Below are 18,926 nucleotides of genomic sequence, written 5' to 3'. Positions count from 1 at the left end.
GACTAGCCTGCTGCAACCCTACAAACCTTATCTGAAATTTAGTAGGTACCTTAACTGATCTTGTATTGGGGTAGGTACATGTGATGTATGTTGCTGATTGATTACTAGCGTAGATCTCGGGGACTGCCAAATGTCCCGCCAACCCGCAACTTTGCTTACGAAACTTCCACTTTTTCCCCTACCTACCCCCTACCTCCTACCCTCCTACACCTTTACCTACACCTACAATCCACAAAGTCACTCATCAGGAATAATGTGGCTTCTAACATGCAACTTGGATTCATCATCACTAACGCCAACACACAATCTGATACCATAGATGAAGGCTAGTTGGATTCTTATCACCGGGACCGAGCCGCAACACGTGTGATGTGTTTGATCTTCCCACGCGATCATAAGCCACCCAGTCCCCACAGTATGGGAAGCTCGAAGATCCCGCAGAGAAGGATCTGACAATCCTTAATTCACACTGCCTCACCTATATTACACATATTACACATTACACACCACCAGATCGGCAAGATAAGTGCCTACTTAACCCCGAACACACGGATTTGTCAGGACATTCTTGACATGGAAACATGTTTCTATACTACTCGTGGAATGAAGCAGTCCTAGGACTGTCCCCATCATGGAATACACACTTACCTTCTGTTACTCCAATGGGCTGACCGTTTTACTCGTAATTTACGGGGCAAAGGCTTATGCGAGATAATTATCAGCAAGGCATAAACGAACTGCAAATGCAGGACAAATCACCTTAAGCGAGATATTTGAACGCGTTTTATGGTCTAGTTAGACCTTAGAACGGTCTAGAAATGGCTTCATAACATTCTTTTTACCTACTCAGAACTTTATTGAGAACGCTCGTACGATAGCTGGTCTGTGGCTAGCTCGCTGTCGTATTTTTCACTACCAGAGGGATATAGCTTCAGCTTATGGAGGTGCGAATGGTCCTTCATAAGTCCCAGGTAGGCATACCAGCCGTCCAACCCGCTCCAACCGATACACGAGTTGACGTCTGCAATGCGACGCTGTGGCTCTTCCCTTGCCCCCCGGTGTCGCTTAGACGTACGGTATCATGTTGCACAAGCCGGATGCTCTAGGCTTGGCCTTTCAATAATGCTTCATCAGCCACATTCCTAAATTCTCTCAACGCACTGCGGAATGAGTTCCATCGCAGCACCACTATTTCTTCTGGTATTCATCTTTCATTGGCATTGTTCTTTATTTAGATACATGCCATAGGATGGATACGCCCTACCCTTGCTTAGTCGCTATCGTTTATCTCGATTCCTTCGAATTCTGGAAAATCCAAATATGGGATAAACTTTCTTGCTCTGCCTCGTCTGCGCTTACCCATATGTTGAAGATCGTATCATAACGTATCCCCCGTCATGATGATTGGCCTTTAGTATGTGAAGAGCTCACAGCAACCTAATCTACAGTATAGCACTAGCGTCGATACCGCCTACGGAGAGCTAAGCACTTGCAGCATAGAGTCGGGCCGCTAGCTTAGTGGCGTTCCCTATATCGGTCGCAACGGCGTATGATGCCAAATTAGACGACAGATCCGCCATACTAATCAAAAAGTGCTTCAATAAGCCGCTTGAGGCGTCTTCCGTGCTCTTGGGTTGAGGCTCAGACTGGCTGTTACGACTATGTTTCTCCGTTGGCGTCGTTGTCTACGCAAACCAGATCCACCTGCCCTATTGTTACCCCTTATCTCACGGGCGTTTTATCTAACAATGGATGGTGGTAAGATGTCAAAAACTGTTGTGGAAATCCATCCAAATGCCGTATGGAATACCCATCCTTGACCCCGCGGAAGAGTTATTGCCACCCTTAGGAATGCTACACTGCTTAAGCAGCTTCGGAGCCTCGTCCACGGAGTTTATCGTCATAGTATACGTCCCTCCAATGCAAGCCACCGCGCAACTGGATTCTTTTGGGATGATGCATACATCGATTTATCTACTCAAATCTAGACTTCGGCGTCTGTAATGACGATAGTGGCTTGGATTGGACCCCGATCCAAGCATGCCAGATATCGATCCGTCAAGAGACCGGGAATAGCTCAGTACCTAAGGATGGATAATAAACGGTAACATCCATGGTATTAATCTTGCTGGCGCCACTTAGTAGGGCTGATATTGACCGAGGTTCCTATACGAGGATTATTAGCCGGTTCTCCATAACCTAGCCAGTCATATCTACATACGGCTTACGCATTTGGCGACCGGTCACTCGACTCAAACCAATAGGATTCATGACGTACCACAAAGTCCGCTGCAAAAACTCTCTTGGCTCGGTTTTCCTAGGTAAGCGGGATATCTGTGAAACTAGACTTGGTCCGATGTCACTCGGTCCTAATATGCGTAAGTTGACCTGTAACGTATCTTGTTAGCGGAATATGATGCGAGCCATCGTCGGCCTCCTATCTAGAGAATTATGCCTCCATCAGTCAAAAGTTACTGATTGATGAACTGATATTCTACTAAGCAGCAACTTCATCCACATCCTGGATCTGACAATTGCAAGGATCACCATGTCAACACGTGGGATGGCGTTGATGAGGATTAAGTTAACATTCTAAAGCGTCCTTACCCACGTGGTCGCACAAGCAACTTCAGAGCCGTATGTGCGACGGTTAGAAGCCTGCCATCGGTATTCTTCGACTCTGCCCTGCTTTTTCTGCAACTTTACGTCCATCATCCTGCATGAAGCCGCTGTCAGCAGCCCTCTATCCAATGTGCCTCTTACCTGCGTCTGATTCAGTGTAACCTTTTTGCTTTCAAGAAACTCTTAGTAGCTAGCCATAACATATGTGGACTACTTGCGGTACTTTGAATGGTATTTCTGATTTCAAAGACACCTACCGACTGCTTAATGCATGTACAATTCGCAATCACTTACTTAGGTACGTAGAATCCTATATCTTCATCTATATAAGATGTGCTGACGTATGTCACTTACTTGGTAGGGGAGTATCACTAGATATGTTTACATCCCGCACGCCACAACAGACGCTCGAACACGAAAAACGACCCGTTCAGGAAAACACGGCGGATGTCGGAGATGTCCCGAATTCTTCCATCATGCGGCCACCCAGGAAAAGTTTGGTTCAAATTACTATGTAAGCTGAAATGGAGAGTTAAACCGTTACGTATTAGAATAAATGTACGAGATATTTGACAGTAATAGTCATCTACCGCAGATTACCAATCAGGAGCCGACTTTCTATATGACAACGTCGTACTACTCTATATTATGTCTCAAAGATACTTGGGTACGTGACACGATTGGCAATACTCTTCAAGTCATGCTTCATCCTGGTTATCTTACCTCACTTCTCCGCTAAATCTTACTCGCTCCAGATGTGCGTTTGTAATGCGCAAAGCAAAACTGGGTGGGATAATTGCGTATGGGGAAAAGTGACGATGGGGTGAAAAGGAGGCAAGAAAAGTCCCCCACCACCCTCTCGCTATCGCTTATGCTACACATACCTCATCCATACGTTCTCATGTGTGCATGTCTAGGTACTTACACTTCCTAGTGCTACTACGTACCCCCACTATTTTTCTTCTCTCCATACTCACTGCCGCCCCCATATTGTTCCTCTCCGTCTTACGTTTAGATAATCTTGCTCCAACATTTGATCCTGATGAGTGTCAGTTGGGCATCGATCGAAGAACCCAAACTACCGGGGTTAGGACGACGAACGGGTACCGGAATAGGAGATTCCGTGGTGGTCAGCATAACACAGCACAACATAACTCAGCAGAGCGCAATTCAGCAGCTTCAGTTCGGCCCTAGCCGCTTAGCACCCCCTATTTCGGTCCCGGTCTAGCTCACACACTGCGGAACCAGACTAAAGATCTATCCTCACTTCCGGAATGAAGAGCTCGGGATATGGTCGTGAGCCTCACGCGGACTCGCCGGTCTTATCTTAGCTGCGGGTGGCAAGAATAATGAGGCTCGTGGTCGATCTTTAGGGACTTACGTACGCGCTACGCGCTATGTAGCCTCACATTTGAGGGCTTGAGATGATCGTCGGAACATGGTGGCTTGATGTGTTGGTGATGATAGCTTAGCGGCCGAAGGTAGCTGCCGTGATTGAGAAATCGGGCTACGCGACGCGTGATGTCTTGAATCCGTAATTGAAATACCGAGGTAGATCGCCGCGTAAGTTGCCGTTTGCACTTCACCGAGATGGAAAAAAGTGCTGAATTCGCGAAGGTGGCTTGGGGTTGCACGATCCCGTTAGTTCATCGGATGTGGGATTTTCCCTGTGCTTAATGACTATGCTAAGACGCCGCTGAGGAATTATGATGGTGCGGCTCCGATAACGCTTCGGATGAAGGACTTTAAGGTATAGGGCTATGGGGTCTTCTTGATTGCCAGTGGTATGGTTTCAAAGTGACTTTTCTTTAGGCAATTGGTAACTTACGTGCCTAGTGACAGGTTAATAGAAATCGTGATAGTGACAACGGCGACGGCAGCTACAGTGGTTACAGTAAGTGGTGCAAACAGATCTTTTACTCTATATCGTTACCCGACTACAGGCCTTGCTACTCAAGTGGGATACTCGCCCATCACTAGCTATTTTCCATCTACAACTCCCTTCATTCCTATCATTTCATTCAATTCCATGATTCGGTGAAACCAAGCTCACCAATGACACCCATACGACGCTCCCTAACCCCTTAATTCAATCTGCCATATACACAATTTCTATAGTGGAAGTCTCGTGACTTAGACACCACCGCCAGAAGCACGGATGACTTGACCTATATGGAGCGAGGCGTTAGCATTGCACCAAATCATAACCATCAAGGGGATTGATTTGTTGGCTTACCGTTAATCCATTCACCTTCTTCACTAACAAGGCAGTAAACTACCTTTCCAATATCCGCCGGGACACCAACACGATCAAGCGGGCACATCTTGCGTAGACCTTCCTTGATCGTGTCGACAGGCATACCCTTGTGGCCGCCAGGTACATAGTGCCAACTGTTCTCATCGAACATATCAGTCTGGATACCACCAGGCGCAATGGCATTGCACGTGATACGTCGGCGTCCACAGTCGACCGCGAACGCACGCGTGAACCCTTCAACCGCGGCCTTGGAGCCGGCGTATAAGGCATGGTTAGGGATCCCAGCCATCTGCGCGGCAATAGACGAAGTCAAGACAATGCGCCCGCCCTCGCGACAGTGCTTAAGACCCTGCTGCGCGACGAAGAACTGGCCGCGGCAGTTCAAGTTAAACACTTGGTCGAAGAGCTCAGGCGTGACTTCCGTCTCCTCGCACCAGACCTCCATACCGGAGTTCGACACGATGATGTCGATGTATCCGAAGTGCGCAACTGCCTTTTCAAAAAGAGCGGCTACGTCGGTGGGTTTCGAGATGTCGGCTTGGATGGCGATGGCTTTGGAGCCGAGGGAGGCTAGTTCGGCTACTACGGTCTCGGCGGACGAAGAACTGCGCCCGTAGTTTACGATTATAGAGGCGCCCCGCTTGCCGAGTTCGAGCGCGATGCCTTTTCCGATGCCCCGCCCTGCGCCGGTGATGAGGGCGACTTTGCCGGCGAGGGGCTTGGTTTGGTTGCTCATTGGCTCGGTGCTGGTGTATGTGGCCGTGGAGGAGGTGGCGGATGGTGCCATTGTGATGGTTGGTTGTATTGGTGATGACGACAACGACAAAGAGGATGAGATTGAGATGGGTAGGACTAGATTGGGGTGCGTGGGGTTTTGTTTGTGAAACAACGGAAAGAAGTATAAATGGGAGGGGGGACGAAAGTTGGTCTTTCGCGATCAGGCCAAAGGTAAAGGAACAGAGGAAGAGGCCTGTGACATACGATCGAATTCTTTCTAGGTCTTGACGCAAGCAACTCACATACCTTCGCAAGTTTCTTATAGCGGATGGAACCCCAAGGACTTCCGGAAATTCTTGCGTTGCTATTACGGTCGGGGGGAAGGGAACATCGAATCAAATCACCGGCATGACAGCTGTTACAAGCGTGGCGTGGGGATGGAACACCTCACTAGTAACCAAGAGGCGCAGACGGTCCGACGGAGTGGTAGCTTTACCTTGGATAAATGCCAAGGAGTCAACTACAAAGAGATGAGGCTGTCGAAGGGGGCTTTTGGTGATCCCTAATACCCCCACATTTCCCCCTGCCACGGAGTGTCAGGGGAAATCACGGACCCGGACACCGGCCTTTCGCTCCTTCAGAAAGGTCCGGCGAGAAATATTCAACGGGTCGAATCGCGACATTCTCGCTACAAAATCGATTCGTTTATTAATACCAAGGGGATATCGAAACGCTAGTTTTGGGTACGTGTGTTCATTCCTCATCATCGCTTGCTCATTATCTCCAATTTTATCCAATTCAATTGGAATTTGGAAACCAACGGTTCGCTGAATCGAGATAGTTCAACGGCTGATCATCGTACGCTGTGGCGAATAACCACCCAGCTGCTTTTTTCGTAAGAGGGATGTCACATGCGCGACAATCTACGGATAGCGACACAAGATGGCCCCCCACTAAGGACTATCCTATTTTCGTCAGGGCGTCGCTGGCGTCAAATCGCGGCGTTACACCCCATCGGACTTCCGAGATGGTGATACCTTTTTGGCTGCGCGACGCGAAAGTAAATATCTCCGATAAGAGATATATAATGTGGTAGAGGGAGGGGATGGAAAGAAAATGTGGTTAGTGTTGTGATAAGAGGCGAGACATTGGGGGTCGCAGTAAGGGCTTTATTTGCTTGGCTGAAAGAAGAAATATTTTCAGGGGTAATCTGTAGATCAAGCCCCCTTGTGGGTGACAGCTGGCGGACAAGTGTCGGTTCTGGAATTCAAATATTTTCTATGTCTTGTTTATAGTTCGTGGATATAAAAGAAAGCTTGTTATCAAGCGGCAATTTCCAGTATTCTTAATGAGAACTGTTCACTTGGAAGTGAGTGTATCACCAACCTAACTGTGCCACGAGTTTGGTACTCCGCTATACTGGATCCATGGTGGACGCGTACGAGCATACGCAACATGTTGCAGGCAGCGCCAAACTATCAGGGGCAAGAACCAAAACAACAAAAAACGGGACTCAAGTGCCGATAAGTATCGCAAAGTCCTCCCACGGGGCCGCGAAGTTCGCGACCTCTTTCATGCCGAAGAGAGGAAAACGTCCGGGCGTTAAATCGGATAGCAGACGTCACCAACATCAAGCCCACAATTTGCCCAGAAGAGAAGCTGTGAATAGGGGTATGACGGGGTAAGTCAATATTCTTGGCCAATGGAGAGGAACGGGCCATGTGAGATTTCATTATCGTCCCGACCTCATCATCGACCTCGTTCCCTCGCCTCCAAACATCGGAATCACGATGGGATGTGTGGTGATGGATTGAGATCAGTTTAAGCTCATAGCCGCATGAGACTCTAGGGTAGGCTACCAATACCCATTAGGAAACAGCCGAATTCCAACCCCCTTGTTCCTGGATCCCTGTTTGTACATGAGGAGGGGGGCGGAAGACAGGGACAAGGGGGGACAGGGTGTGTCTTATTAAGGCTGGCTTACTTACATAGAGCAGGTTGGTAGAATCTGTATCTTTCGTATGTATCGCAATTACTTTATATTACCTATCTGCCTATCTCCCGAGAAAGAATGTCGATCTTTACTGGTTTTCCTCCTGTCAACATTTTCAGGACATCGCGATGTCTTGCTATGTTTAATTCTTGAATCTACCGGCGGAAAAATGTAGTTCATGATTTCCAGCCAGTAACGAACTCAGCTCAAATCCAGCTGAACTCAACGTAGTCTTACCAAAGATGCAATTTAACCCTCCTAAATCTCAAAATGATTTTTTTTTTCGTTACATGTGATACGGCGGACGAACTAGTGTTCATACCTAATATATATCGATACCTCAGTACAACATCTTGGCATGGGGCATCGCTCTCTTCTGGGAGTGTGGGGGGGTAGCAAATGCCGGGGGATACATGATACTACCTTCTATAATAGAGGGTATGATCGACAACCTTAAGTCGTGCCTCCTAGTAGGGTCCTAGGGTGCCAGCAAGCTACACGGCAATCTCCTTTGCAGTCGAATCATTAGGTATAACAGTCTGAATCAGCTGACAGAATTCCCTAAAGAGCATCTACTGCCGTGTAGCCCTACGGGCACTTTTAGGAGATAAGGAAACCCCAGGTACGGAAATAGCACGTTTAGATCGGCTGGGTTAGTTTTTGGGGATAGCCTATGTACTAGATCGGATGCTTAACTGTTTTGATATATAAATGAGATAATAGACAGAGAGATATATCAGACGCGGATCTAGCTCGGAGAGTTCCTTGGGAGCGGATATAAGATTTATGATGTGAATTGTCAATGTTGTGGTCTTTGATAGGTGCCGGTGAGTATCTGGTGCACATGTCCAGATGCAAGTACGCACGTAGCGTCCGCACATCCACAATAGAAGCGGAAACCGTGACGACGAATCAACTTACTGTGCGGGGTACATCTTCGGAATAACAGCTGACCTCAGCCACCCCTGAAACAGATATTCCTGGATCTAATCGGGAAAAGTGTGTAATGGAAACGGTACGCGGGGGGTTTAAGCAGGTTCTTGGGAGTCAACAAACTCCGACGAGATTGGCGGGTAGCTAAAGAAGGAAAACTAATGTACTACAGACTCCATGCACCTACGCCGGCGGCGGGAACCGGCAGCATTAGCAGCATAAGCCACTGCGGGAAACGGGAGGACTGCCGAGGGCGGTTAGTATTCGGTACTTCTTCCGGGAAGTGAACCTCCCAGGGACCCAGGCCAGGCCAGACCATTCCACCCATTCGTACGTTACGCTGTATACCGAACTGGATAGGTTACTTAATTAATTAATAACCAGCTCCCGTACGAAGGCGGATAAGTATGCAACCCTATATAAACAATTGGGAGTCTAGATCAGGAAATTGTGGCTTTTCGCCTCTAATTTATTTTCAGCTTTCTTCCATGAACGATCGGCGCGTGCAGCAGATCGGAAGCAAGTAAGCGTTTCGCTTTCACCGTCGGGTCGGCACGGTTCGACGCGCTCTTGGGTGAGCTAAGCACCTAAGTTATCTCCCTAAACCGAAGATAGTTTAGAAGACGGCTAAGTAGGTAGAAAGCAGGTAAGATAATCCACCATCAGCCGTCGTCATGTAAGCTGAACGTGATGTAAAAGAGCGACTAGAGTTGATATTGGGAGGGTCAGGTTGGGCGCTTAGATGCCGCGGATAGCGGAGAAGCGAAAATGTAAGCCCGCAAGTGCTTTATAGAAAGCATTGACGTATCAGATTTTTCGGGATTCAAGTAAAGTAGGTCTTAATGATAGCTAGCCAGGTAATGGTTAGGGTTGCATTCAGTTATATATCTAGCTAGAACACATGCAGGATGTAAGGTCGGTGCGAGGCAACGGCGTAGCAACTACGACTTAGTAACACCACCCCCATACTAATCCCAGATTTATCTATGTACACACGTCAACTATCGTGTACAGAACTATTTCGAAGATAAGGTAAAGAGGTCAATGGTAAATAGAAGCCTCACCTAGTAAATGTATGGTTGTGAAAATTCCCGCAGAGCCTCTAATCGCCAGCAGATATCTTCATGCGCGCGCATAGGTAAGACGCGTCAGCGTAACAACGGTCGTACAGGATTGACGAATGAGTAAAAAGTCTATTGGAATGCTAAAGCGGACGTGTACACGCCGGAGATTATTCCGTCCCCGACTAGGGACGGGTAGATAAATAGACAAGCATACAAGACAACCACCTCCCCATACCGTATCCATAGCGTTACCCCTGACCAGCTAACCGTAGTTTCTAATATTCCGAACCACCACCACATGATATCCCTATCTCCGTAATGTACCAAGTTACCAAGTGTTCATCGGTCTTTCCGATCAAGGTAGAATCACCCCCCCCCACCGAACGCCCCTCCCCCTAATATCGTCGGGACCGAAAACAAGAAGTAGAAACCTTGACATCGTTGAGCGTCGTCCCCCCTTTTATCCATTCTCACCGCGGGTATACTGTGCAAGCGCTAAGTTTGCGCACCGCCCCTTTTCTTTCCTCCGATACCAAACCAATCCATCCATACCATCAATATCCAACCTGGATCGGCGTCGTGATGTTGTATATATGTGTGTATGTGTATACGATATGATATGTGTGATTGGAAAGAAATAGGTACCTTTTTATAGATATATGTATAAACAACAATATTAGAAGTAGAAGGAAACGTTATGTCATAGAGAAAAAACAGGTTCAAGAAACGAAAGTTCTGAGTTGTAAGTCATGAGAGGTAGGCAAGTATTAACACAGACTCGTAGCAGTAGAAGCATGTACACTGGCAGCTGCACTGGAGCTTCCACCAGTCAAGCCATCAGCTTGCCAGTGGCTTCCCAAGGCGATTAGCTTGCGGCGAATGCCATCGCTAAGCCGAGAGCTGACGCCGTCCTCAAGTGTCTTAATAGCATACTCGAGGACGTCGGTAGGTTTCTCTAGTGTAGCACTTACGCCATCACGCTGGCGCGTAAGTACCGGCACGCCGTCCTCTTTCCAGAGGTAGGCAATGACAGCCGGATCTTCGGGTGTGACTTGGTCAATCGCGACGGGCGATCCTAACTCGTCCCGCTTCTGGAAGTTAGGGTCGAGTCGTGAGATGCTGTCGGTCCATAGGATCAGGGTAGCGCGGTATACACCCGCGCTCCACCAACTAGGACGACGGTCGCGAGGCATAGATCTTAGCAGGCGGTACACTTGTCCGCAGTGGAAGATGGCTTCTTCGCGCTGGTAGATGCATCGCTTGTGTCGAAGCGACAGCTCCCAGTACGACCCGTCAAAGTCATCGCGGCGTGCTAGTCGCTCAATCTCGGGGAAGTTGGTTATGGCATTAAGTGAGATCAAGTGGTAGAGGACAAGGTTGGTTTTGCTGATGGCGCATGTTGGATGCGCTTTGTAATAGGTGATGGTTAGTTCGTACCATTTCTGGAGAAGGCCTTGGATTTCGTTGAGGCGTGTTTCGTATGAATTACGTATAGCGCCTCTATTGCTAAGACGTCGTGGAGACATGACATCGGGGAAACACGATAGCATTTGTCGGATGTGGTAGAGACATGCTTGAAGTGGGTGGAGGAGTAATCGTAATTGATGCGGTGTGAGGGTACCTTGCCGTCTGGCTAGGCTATCGTTGAGGAGTTCTTGAAACAGGTCGTACAGTGATGGGGTTAGTGAAGGCGTACTGAGCAGTTGTGGGTTAACATTGGTGGTGCAGCCGTAGATGGATTGAACGGCAGCAATCCACTGCTCTGCGTTTGCAGACATCCAAAGCAATTCTGGACCCGGTAATGGGGCGCAAAGCTCGCTGGTGGATAGCATAGGAGCCGTGTCGTGAAACAAGCTCAGTTCTTGATCCACCATAACAAAGTTGTATACCAGTCTATTGAGAAGATCAGCATGCTGCATAAGACTATTGGTGGAAATGGGATATGAAGTGGCGTTAAGTAACACACCTATTCTGGGACTCTCTGTGCAGCCACTCGCGCCACTGAAGCTCAGTATTGGTTGAACCGCTGAAAGACAGGATCATAGATGGTTGAGACTCGAACATTCCTGCATGTTTAATCATCTGCGTGGTTATACTGGTTAACGTCACTGAACACAGGTGGAAATTGCATTAATTGATGATGGCGCGTCTCACCGAAAGATACATCCCGCGTTGTCCCATGGCAATGTCCATGAGCCACTTGTCACCGCTCCAAGCTCCAAGCAAAGTGAAGAGTAAGGCGCATCGAAGAGCGGTAGGATCGGCACACATTTCGATGTCTTTTTCGATAATATCAAATAATGAGATGCGGCAGGTCTCAATTAAACCGGCCGAAAGAGCCCGTGCTTCGGCGGTGGGCACTGCGGAAGCGCCCTGTGCGATCATGAGAAGGACAAGAAGCGCCGAGGCTTGGTTGTTCTGCAGCATCTCATTTGGGTCGACGCAGCCAGCCGTAACGAGCGAGTAGAAAAAAGAAAGATTCCGAACATAACTGCGCAAAAAGTATTCCAGTATTTTCGAAGGCGGAAGCACTAAAAAGCTGAGTAACCTGGGGCTAGAGTAAGACTTGGTCTGAAGATTGACCCCGCCGCGATGTATTTCAAGTGCCTTATGTAAGAAGGTCTGTGTAATGGCGAGCATCTTGTCCCGAGTACGAGCCGACAGGGGGATAACCGAAGCTAGGTCGGTTGCATCCCAGTCGACTTGTTCCAGGTGTCGTTCGAGAGCACTCCAGGTACCTTCGTGTCTTGACTTCTGCTCCAGACACTCTAAATGGACAATTGCTGTCCTTGGACATGTGCCTGAGAATATGGGAGGATTGCATCGAGCCATGGGCCAGCCGGCCTCAGAGGCGATGACAACTTCGAATTCGGGTATGGGTTCTGGCGGGGTATCTAATGTCATGTCGATCGTTTTTATTGCAGGATCAAATTCCCCAGTAGACATTATACTGGTACTTCTCGTATGTATAGATCCTCTCGATGAGCTCATATGTTCTGAATTTGACGAGATATCACTGAGCTCTGCGAAGGTTGGCATGGCGACATCAGCTTGTGCAAGGGGTAAATTTCCAGCATACAAGGTATCAAGCTCTAGTGGGTACTCTTGCCACACTAGCATGTCTTGATAATTCGGTTCTTGCGGTATGAAATCGTTACCCAAGTGAAGGAAATCGTCAAGTCCATCTACCCTTGGATGCGGAGATGGGAAGTCATCCGAGCCCATCTGAGAATTCGCCGGCGAGTTCTTCTTAACTGGGCTTTCATGCTGTTGTATTCGTGGATCAATCGTCATGGTATTATTATTACTGTCAGGCGACATGGAAGTTTTGATTGGCGTATCCTGTTTTATCGTGCTCTGGTCTAAGTCCATAAAAGAAGGGTTGACTGTTGTTGCCGGTGTTGGTGGTTCTTGAGGTGGTAATGTGACTTGGGTATGAGTACTGTTCATAGCAGCAGTTGCTTGGGCAGCTCTCAGGGCAGCTTTCGAGGACCGTCGAGCAAATCTTGCTTGGCATTCGAGGTTCTTGTCTGCACATCGTGCACACGGCACCCTCTTATCACAACCTGTCTTAGCTTGCGCGCAGTTAAGGCACGCAATCGGCGTTCGCCCCGCTACAGTGGGAACACCTCCGGGGAGAGGTTCCATCGGATCTCGAGCTTCATGGTAGGTGGAGTGATGTCTTTGTAGGAGGTCCCTATAGTATATCTATGAGCATATACGATGATATAATATGTTGGTGGAGGATAAGAAGCTAACCTCCGGGCAAAAGATAGCTGGCAAGCACTACACCGATGAGGTTTTACGTTCGTGTCTATCATGCTAGGCGTCAGTTTCTAGAGTCGTAAAGCTAGTGAGCACCACTCACGGCTTGGTATATGTCTTTCAAGGTGTTCTTTGCGCGTAAAGCTTTTACCGCAGTATGCACAGAATACCATCGTCGTATATTGGAGCAGATGAAATCAAAATAATATCTGGCTATGTTCTCGCTCACGCCAAGAGTAAAACGAACATCCGTGACTGACTTCGAGTCTTGGGAGAGAATAGGGCTGGAGTCGGAGAGGAGATATGTCTATCCTAAGTGTATGAGAGGGATCCAAAGAACTAAACACAAGATACTGGAGGCCAGGATCATGAGAAGGTAGGTAGGGAAGGGAGAGGTCGGCTGAGTATGTTAGATGGACAGCTGAATTCTAACAACGTGCATGGTAAGCAGTCAAGCAATACATGTATACAGAAATGTAATCGAAAAGTGTACATGAATCAGACATCTCCGGATTACGGCTTTTCTAAATATGAGAGAGAAGGTTATCGAGGTCGGGACTACCATCAAGACGAAAGGATACAAGAGCTTATCCATGTGGAAGGGTACAAAACTGTATGTGGACCAGTCAGTGTACAGCTACCCATCCACACAGGACAGTCCCCTGCCACTCGGAAACGAGACTGTATGTAACTAGGGAAGTATTCTTAGACATGGGGGTACGTGGGACGTACAAATTGCCCGGCATAGTCTAGACATTTTCAGCCGCTATCAAATACTTTGTCCAGGCACGGCTTGATGCTAAGGCCCCTGTCCCTGGGATGGCGGGGCAATATAACGATGATGTGCGTGGGTAGAAACACAGGCATCCTTTAGGAGGCAGCAGGACGAATCTTGAAGCGTTAACTAACACGTAGGCGGAGTGACAGTAAGAGAAAAGAAATGTCCACCTAGACTAATGCGAGTCTCTGAGTTTGCATGGACTTATTGGTGTGTTGTAACCCGATCTCTACCAGGGAGACGGAAACCAACGAGACTAGGTCGGAATAGAAATATGTAGATGATGTCCTGCTGCACTAGCCAAAGCTTCGACCGATTCATACATTATCCATGTGTCTATACGAAGGTATACCCGAGTGAAGCAACAGGACGTTGATGGTATAGCACCACTCGTGCTTGACGGAGGTAGTGTTTGAAGGGCGACATCAAGGTGTGTTTCCATTGGCTATGATTTCTCACTCGAAGTTGTCATAGCCCTCATATGCCTCTCGGAAGATTTAATCAAACAGACTGTTATTCGATGAGAACCAGTTTGGAAGGGGTAAGATAAAGGCATAATGGCGTCAGAAGCTATTCCCTCGCTGTCACTCAAAGGCTAAAATGCATACAAACAGGCGTAAAAGGCCTATGTGCGATGCGAATATAGTGGGTTGAGGGCTACCTAGGTATTCGAGGCTTCGTGAGACGGAAAAGATTGCGCTGATTGTGGTCGAATTGGGTCTCTACCCTTCTACAGAAGGGTTGCGAGGTAAGATGGTAGGATATCAAATTCACTACAGGGTTCCTTAGGTACCTTGTAGTTACCGAGACTTGCAGGAGATCTGCATCCTAGGGCCGAAATACCTGGTAAGTAAGTGCATAACCGAACCCTACGGGGGTGGTGGTATGACTTAGGTACATTGTAACGACAAGTTCCAGCTGATTCATCATCGTCACTATTCATTTTCTTTTCCTCTATCGGTACCATCTTTTTCCTCTTTTTTTTCGTAGTATACCACGTCGACCGTCGAATCTAGTATTGTATCATGGAGGAAGAGAAGGTACCTACGGATTCCTGTTAGTGTCAGTACATGGAAACAGACAGTAGGATGTCACGGCGAAACGCCAAGGTAGCAAGCAGTCTGGGCACACGATTTAATTATTTCTTAACTCCGGTTTGCAGATTGATAAGCCGAACGCGTATGTTAGATAACCACCAGCTGGTGCGATTTCACGCCACTATTATGCACCAGCCCTCCAGGCTTTCCGTATTGAGTATCGAGCTGTTGTTTGAGGAATCTTAATATTCATCCAGGGCGTTTTTCTCTTCGCATTTGCATTGAAGATCGCTCCCGTCGCCGTAAAATAGACTCAAGTCATGGTCTTAGACATGATTGGTGGTCGATTTAGGGGACCGTTACAGAGGTACGTAAGGTTGGCCATTATGTTTGTATTTTTCTTTAAAATGATACATATAAAACACATATGAGAAGATAAGAATCCTATTTAACTCAAATTCATACAATTATAACGGATTTGGTATTCTTTTTTGGAATTAGAGTCAAGCCAAGATGTCTGTGTGTAAAATGGGTTACGCACGAGCAAACATCGCGAGTTTACCACGCCCCAGTAAAAAGCCCACGATCTACGTGCTGACAGTCGTTTCAATCCGTGCACTATTTTTACTTTGATACGTCACAATGCCACGATCGCGTTTTTACAACGACATCCTACAGATATCGTCTAGAAGAAGCCTAATAACTACACCGCGACTAAACAGAAAAGTCCCCATATATATGTTTGCTAACTCGACATGTACCCCTGAGTCAACATGCTGCAATGTACCTAGGCGTAGGGCGCAAGTAGCCAGCGCTTCAAAATGTGGTCCTGCTTAACGAATGGATTGGTTACGATGAGTCGATGGCATTTACATAGACGGAAACTTGCCTAGAGGCAAAAAAACATAAGCGAACCCTACATACTAGGTGGCCTGAAGAAATTTATAGGAATTTTACAGGAATTTACCCTATTCGGAAAGTGAGCTATCTACGACTCGTGGGTCTAGTCCAAGCTATCAGCTCAACCAGACGGTCGGGTCAGCTATGAATGGATGCTTCACATATAGGCCATCACCATTATATGTCGGTGATGACGATTGCAACATACTCCCTTTATCTTGAATCTATTCTTGGTTATTCGGACACTACATGTCTGCCTACCTTGTACCTTCTAACATACTATTTTCTTTTTATCTTAGCTTATGGTTACGGCCGTTCTCATTATCTTCTACGTTTTCTTCGACTCCGTGGTTCTTATCAAGAACGAAGCCGTTTTGATTTCGCATCTCACAGACAGGAAGAGCGCGACAATTCCAACAAAACTCGAGCAATACACGCTCTTCTTGGCTCCGGAAAATATTCATTCAGCTCCAGAATTCGCATTAGCGCCCTCCTTGCAAGGTTTACGGTACTACTTAGCTGTATAGACCAGTTGCCGCTATTTGTTACTTCACTGACACCTTGTTTTAGACTTTTTTTTATTTTTTTTTATTTTTCCTTTATTTTTCCCTGCCGCATATGCATACATTATACTATACTATACCCCCATACAAGTCTAGATAGACACCGTCTCGTCTGGGCGCTCGCAGAGTTGCATCTACGTGGGGCCAAGAGATGTCGACATAACCTTGTTGCTTGGGTTTCTTTTCACTTGCTTCATCCAAAACCGCCAACCGCTAAGCTAGCGAAAAGCCATTCTGCGGACGGAAGAGCTGAGCGCGTCTCGTGCGTTGTGCACGCATCAACCCCCCGCCAGCTCATTGATCCATTTCGTTACCTCTCTCCCTCTCCATACCGCCCGGCGGACTATATGCGGTGCTACCTGTGCGTTTTTTTCTTGTTCCCCCAACTTGATTGGGAAAGGCACCGGCATAACTCATTCGTTCTAGCAGCGAGCGGCTGGCCGATCTGTCAAACTGCAGCCCTAAACTCCGCGCTGATCTCCGGAGCATAGTCCCGATGAGGCGCGCAGATAACTGGGCGCGCGGGCAGGAAAACCATGGGCCCATGGGCCGAAGGGAGGTCTCTATCCGCTGATCGATATTATACTTGTCTAATCTAATACGTACTGTAGGAGAGTAAAAAAATATTTATCCAATTCACTAACCGCAATTCGAACAAAACAAGAATAACGAAGCGAGGAGGCAAGCCCCGAATCGTCATTATCCCCTGAGACGGGAGTGCCCATGAAGCCTCTCCCGTCTTTGTATTTATTTCATTAATGTCTCAGAAGATATGCGCCACATCGCCTTAATGTTCCTTTTCACCCGCGATAGTGCGAGAACTTCAGCACGCCCCCCATCTGCCCAGGGCGATAGCGTCCCCCTCTTCCCCTTCCACCCCTGGTTAGCTAGTAGCTTTAGGATACGTGGGAGGCTTTTCGGGATCCCAGAGCCGCAGCCACAACCGCAACAATAATTCCCCCCCACGAAACTTTCTATCCCTTGGGTCGGCCATTAGAGGTAGGTGATCGGCACTCCCATCCCGTCCTTGCCAACTTGTCGCAACGTTTCCTGCGAATATGAGAACTTTTTCTTCCTAGTCTTCCTAGACACGAGAATTCGGTCCACTCCTCGTGGTCTCAATTGAATTGTCAATAGTTCGTATACGGGAATGTTAGACCGGTAGGTCGCGCCCTGCTAATATCGTCTAATCTAATCCCCGAGATATACGGCGATTCGAGAACCTCGGATCTGGAGTTCTTGGTTTATTTCTTTCTGTAGTGGCACACAGTAGCTGTAAAGTCTCACAGGAAGAGAGAATAAAAAATGTGTGGGACTAGTCGATGTCGTACAACAGTAGGTACCTTTTAACCCTAGCCATAGATTGCTGTGGCGTCTGTAGGGATCCAAATAGCAAGAATATATCATACCTACTAGGTAGAAGCGTCATCTCGTTTTGTACCATTCTCCTCTTCCGATAGGCCCCCGACTCAAGGGACCAAGCAAGGGACCACTGTGCATACCCGCACTCTAGTATACGCCGTAATCGCTCTTCCTGTTAAATACGGCCCTAGCTAGGCTTCTGGGTCGTATGAAGGGTCCAGATGGTGACGCCCTTTTTTCGGAATGACGGATTACCCGTCGGCGCCGCATTTCGTGCAGGATGCGGTGCTACTCGATCCGATAATTCGTTTGCTCATCTTCTTCCCATTCCAAACGAGAGGTGCCGAGCTATGGGAAACGGGCCGCAGGGCTATTTTCTCCGGACCCGATGCGCTGCTTGGGGCTTCGTAAAGCTGACTCTTCTTGTGCTAGGTGAGCAAGGGGTGGCGCCGGTAATCAATCACCTGTGTTGAGGTATGTATCATGTAGCATAGCTCAGGTAGGTACTTTAGGGTGGTATGCTGTGCGTGGGCAGAAAATGGAAAATAAGCGACGCTGGTGGTGGTGTCGAACGAAAACCATCCGTCCTACTAGTGGGAAATCCTCAATGGCCAAAGTGTACTATTGACTTCTACTTCGGGTTTTACGACCCGAATGAGTTGCAAGTGAATGCGGGTAGCCATGATGCGATATGGTCGCGCGACATTGCACTTCTGCAAGCCTTCCGTATTAACGAGATACCACAAACACCCCCATCTCTCGTAATCGACTCACTAGTAGGGCGTAATTCATCCAACTACTTGTCCATTCTTGATTATTGAAAGTCTGGTGACGTTAATCGGAAGAAAGTGTATTCCGGTCTTCAGTAAGCTAGTTGCTGGTCATTCTCTGCACCTTGTCAGCAAGAGTAACGATGCCTTAGACGACATCCATCC

At 47.8% G+C, this 18,926-nt stretch overlaps 3 protein-coding genes across 3 annotated transcripts; 1 reads left to right on the top strand and 2 right to left on the bottom strand.

Annotated features, from left to right (window-relative positions):
* Nucleotides 1–4,517: 4,517 nt before the first annotated feature.
* Nucleotides 4,518–5,783, bottom strand: F4822DRAFT_398408 (1,3,6,8-Tetrahydroxynaphthalene reductase in complex with Nadph and Pyroquilon). The gene is made up of 2 exons (XM_051457692.1): nt 4,859–5,783; nt 4,518–4,790 (listed from the first exon to the last, which is right to left on the bottom strand). Exons 1-2 carry the CDS (start codon nt 5,664–5,666, stop codon nt 4,756–4,758), a joined length of 843 nt encoding a protein of 280 aa, XP_051315233.1. The 5' UTR covers nt 5,667–5,783; the 3' UTR covers nt 4,518–4,755.
* A 3,912-nt stretch (nt 5,784–9,695) lies between these two features.
* Nucleotides 9,696–13,477, bottom strand: F4822DRAFT_398405 (uncharacterized protein). Its single transcript, XM_051457691.1, has 3 exons — nt 11,741–13,477; nt 11,553–11,668; nt 9,696–11,479 (listed from the first exon to the last, which is right to left on the bottom strand). The coding sequence occupies exons 1-3, from the start codon at nt 13,232–13,234 to the stop codon at nt 10,354–10,356; spliced, it is 2,736 nt and encodes a 911-aa protein (XP_051315232.1). The 5' UTR covers nt 13,235–13,477; the 3' UTR covers nt 9,696–10,353.
* Nucleotides 13,478–15,649: 2,172 nt separating this feature from the next.
* F4822DRAFT_398399 (uncharacterized protein) lies at nt 15,650–16,671 on the top strand. Its single transcript, XM_051457690.1, has one exon. The coding sequence runs from the start codon at nt 16,369–16,371 to the stop codon at nt 16,591–16,593; it is 225 nt and encodes a 74-aa protein (XP_051315231.1). The 5' UTR covers nt 15,650–16,368; the 3' UTR covers nt 16,594–16,671.
* The last annotated feature ends 2,255 nt before the right edge of the window (nt 16,672–18,926 follow it).

Source organism: Hypoxylon trugodes (assembly GCF_022578975.1).
Source record: "Hypoxylon trugodes strain CBS 135444 unplaced genomic scaffold F4822scaffold_4, whole genome shotgun sequence".
Taxonomy (NCBI): domain Eukaryota; kingdom Fungi; phylum Ascomycota; class Sordariomycetes; order Xylariales; family Hypoxylaceae; genus Hypoxylon; species Hypoxylon trugodes.
Note: the sequence above shows the minus strand (reverse complement) of the source record. Positions and strands in the feature narration are given on the sequence as shown.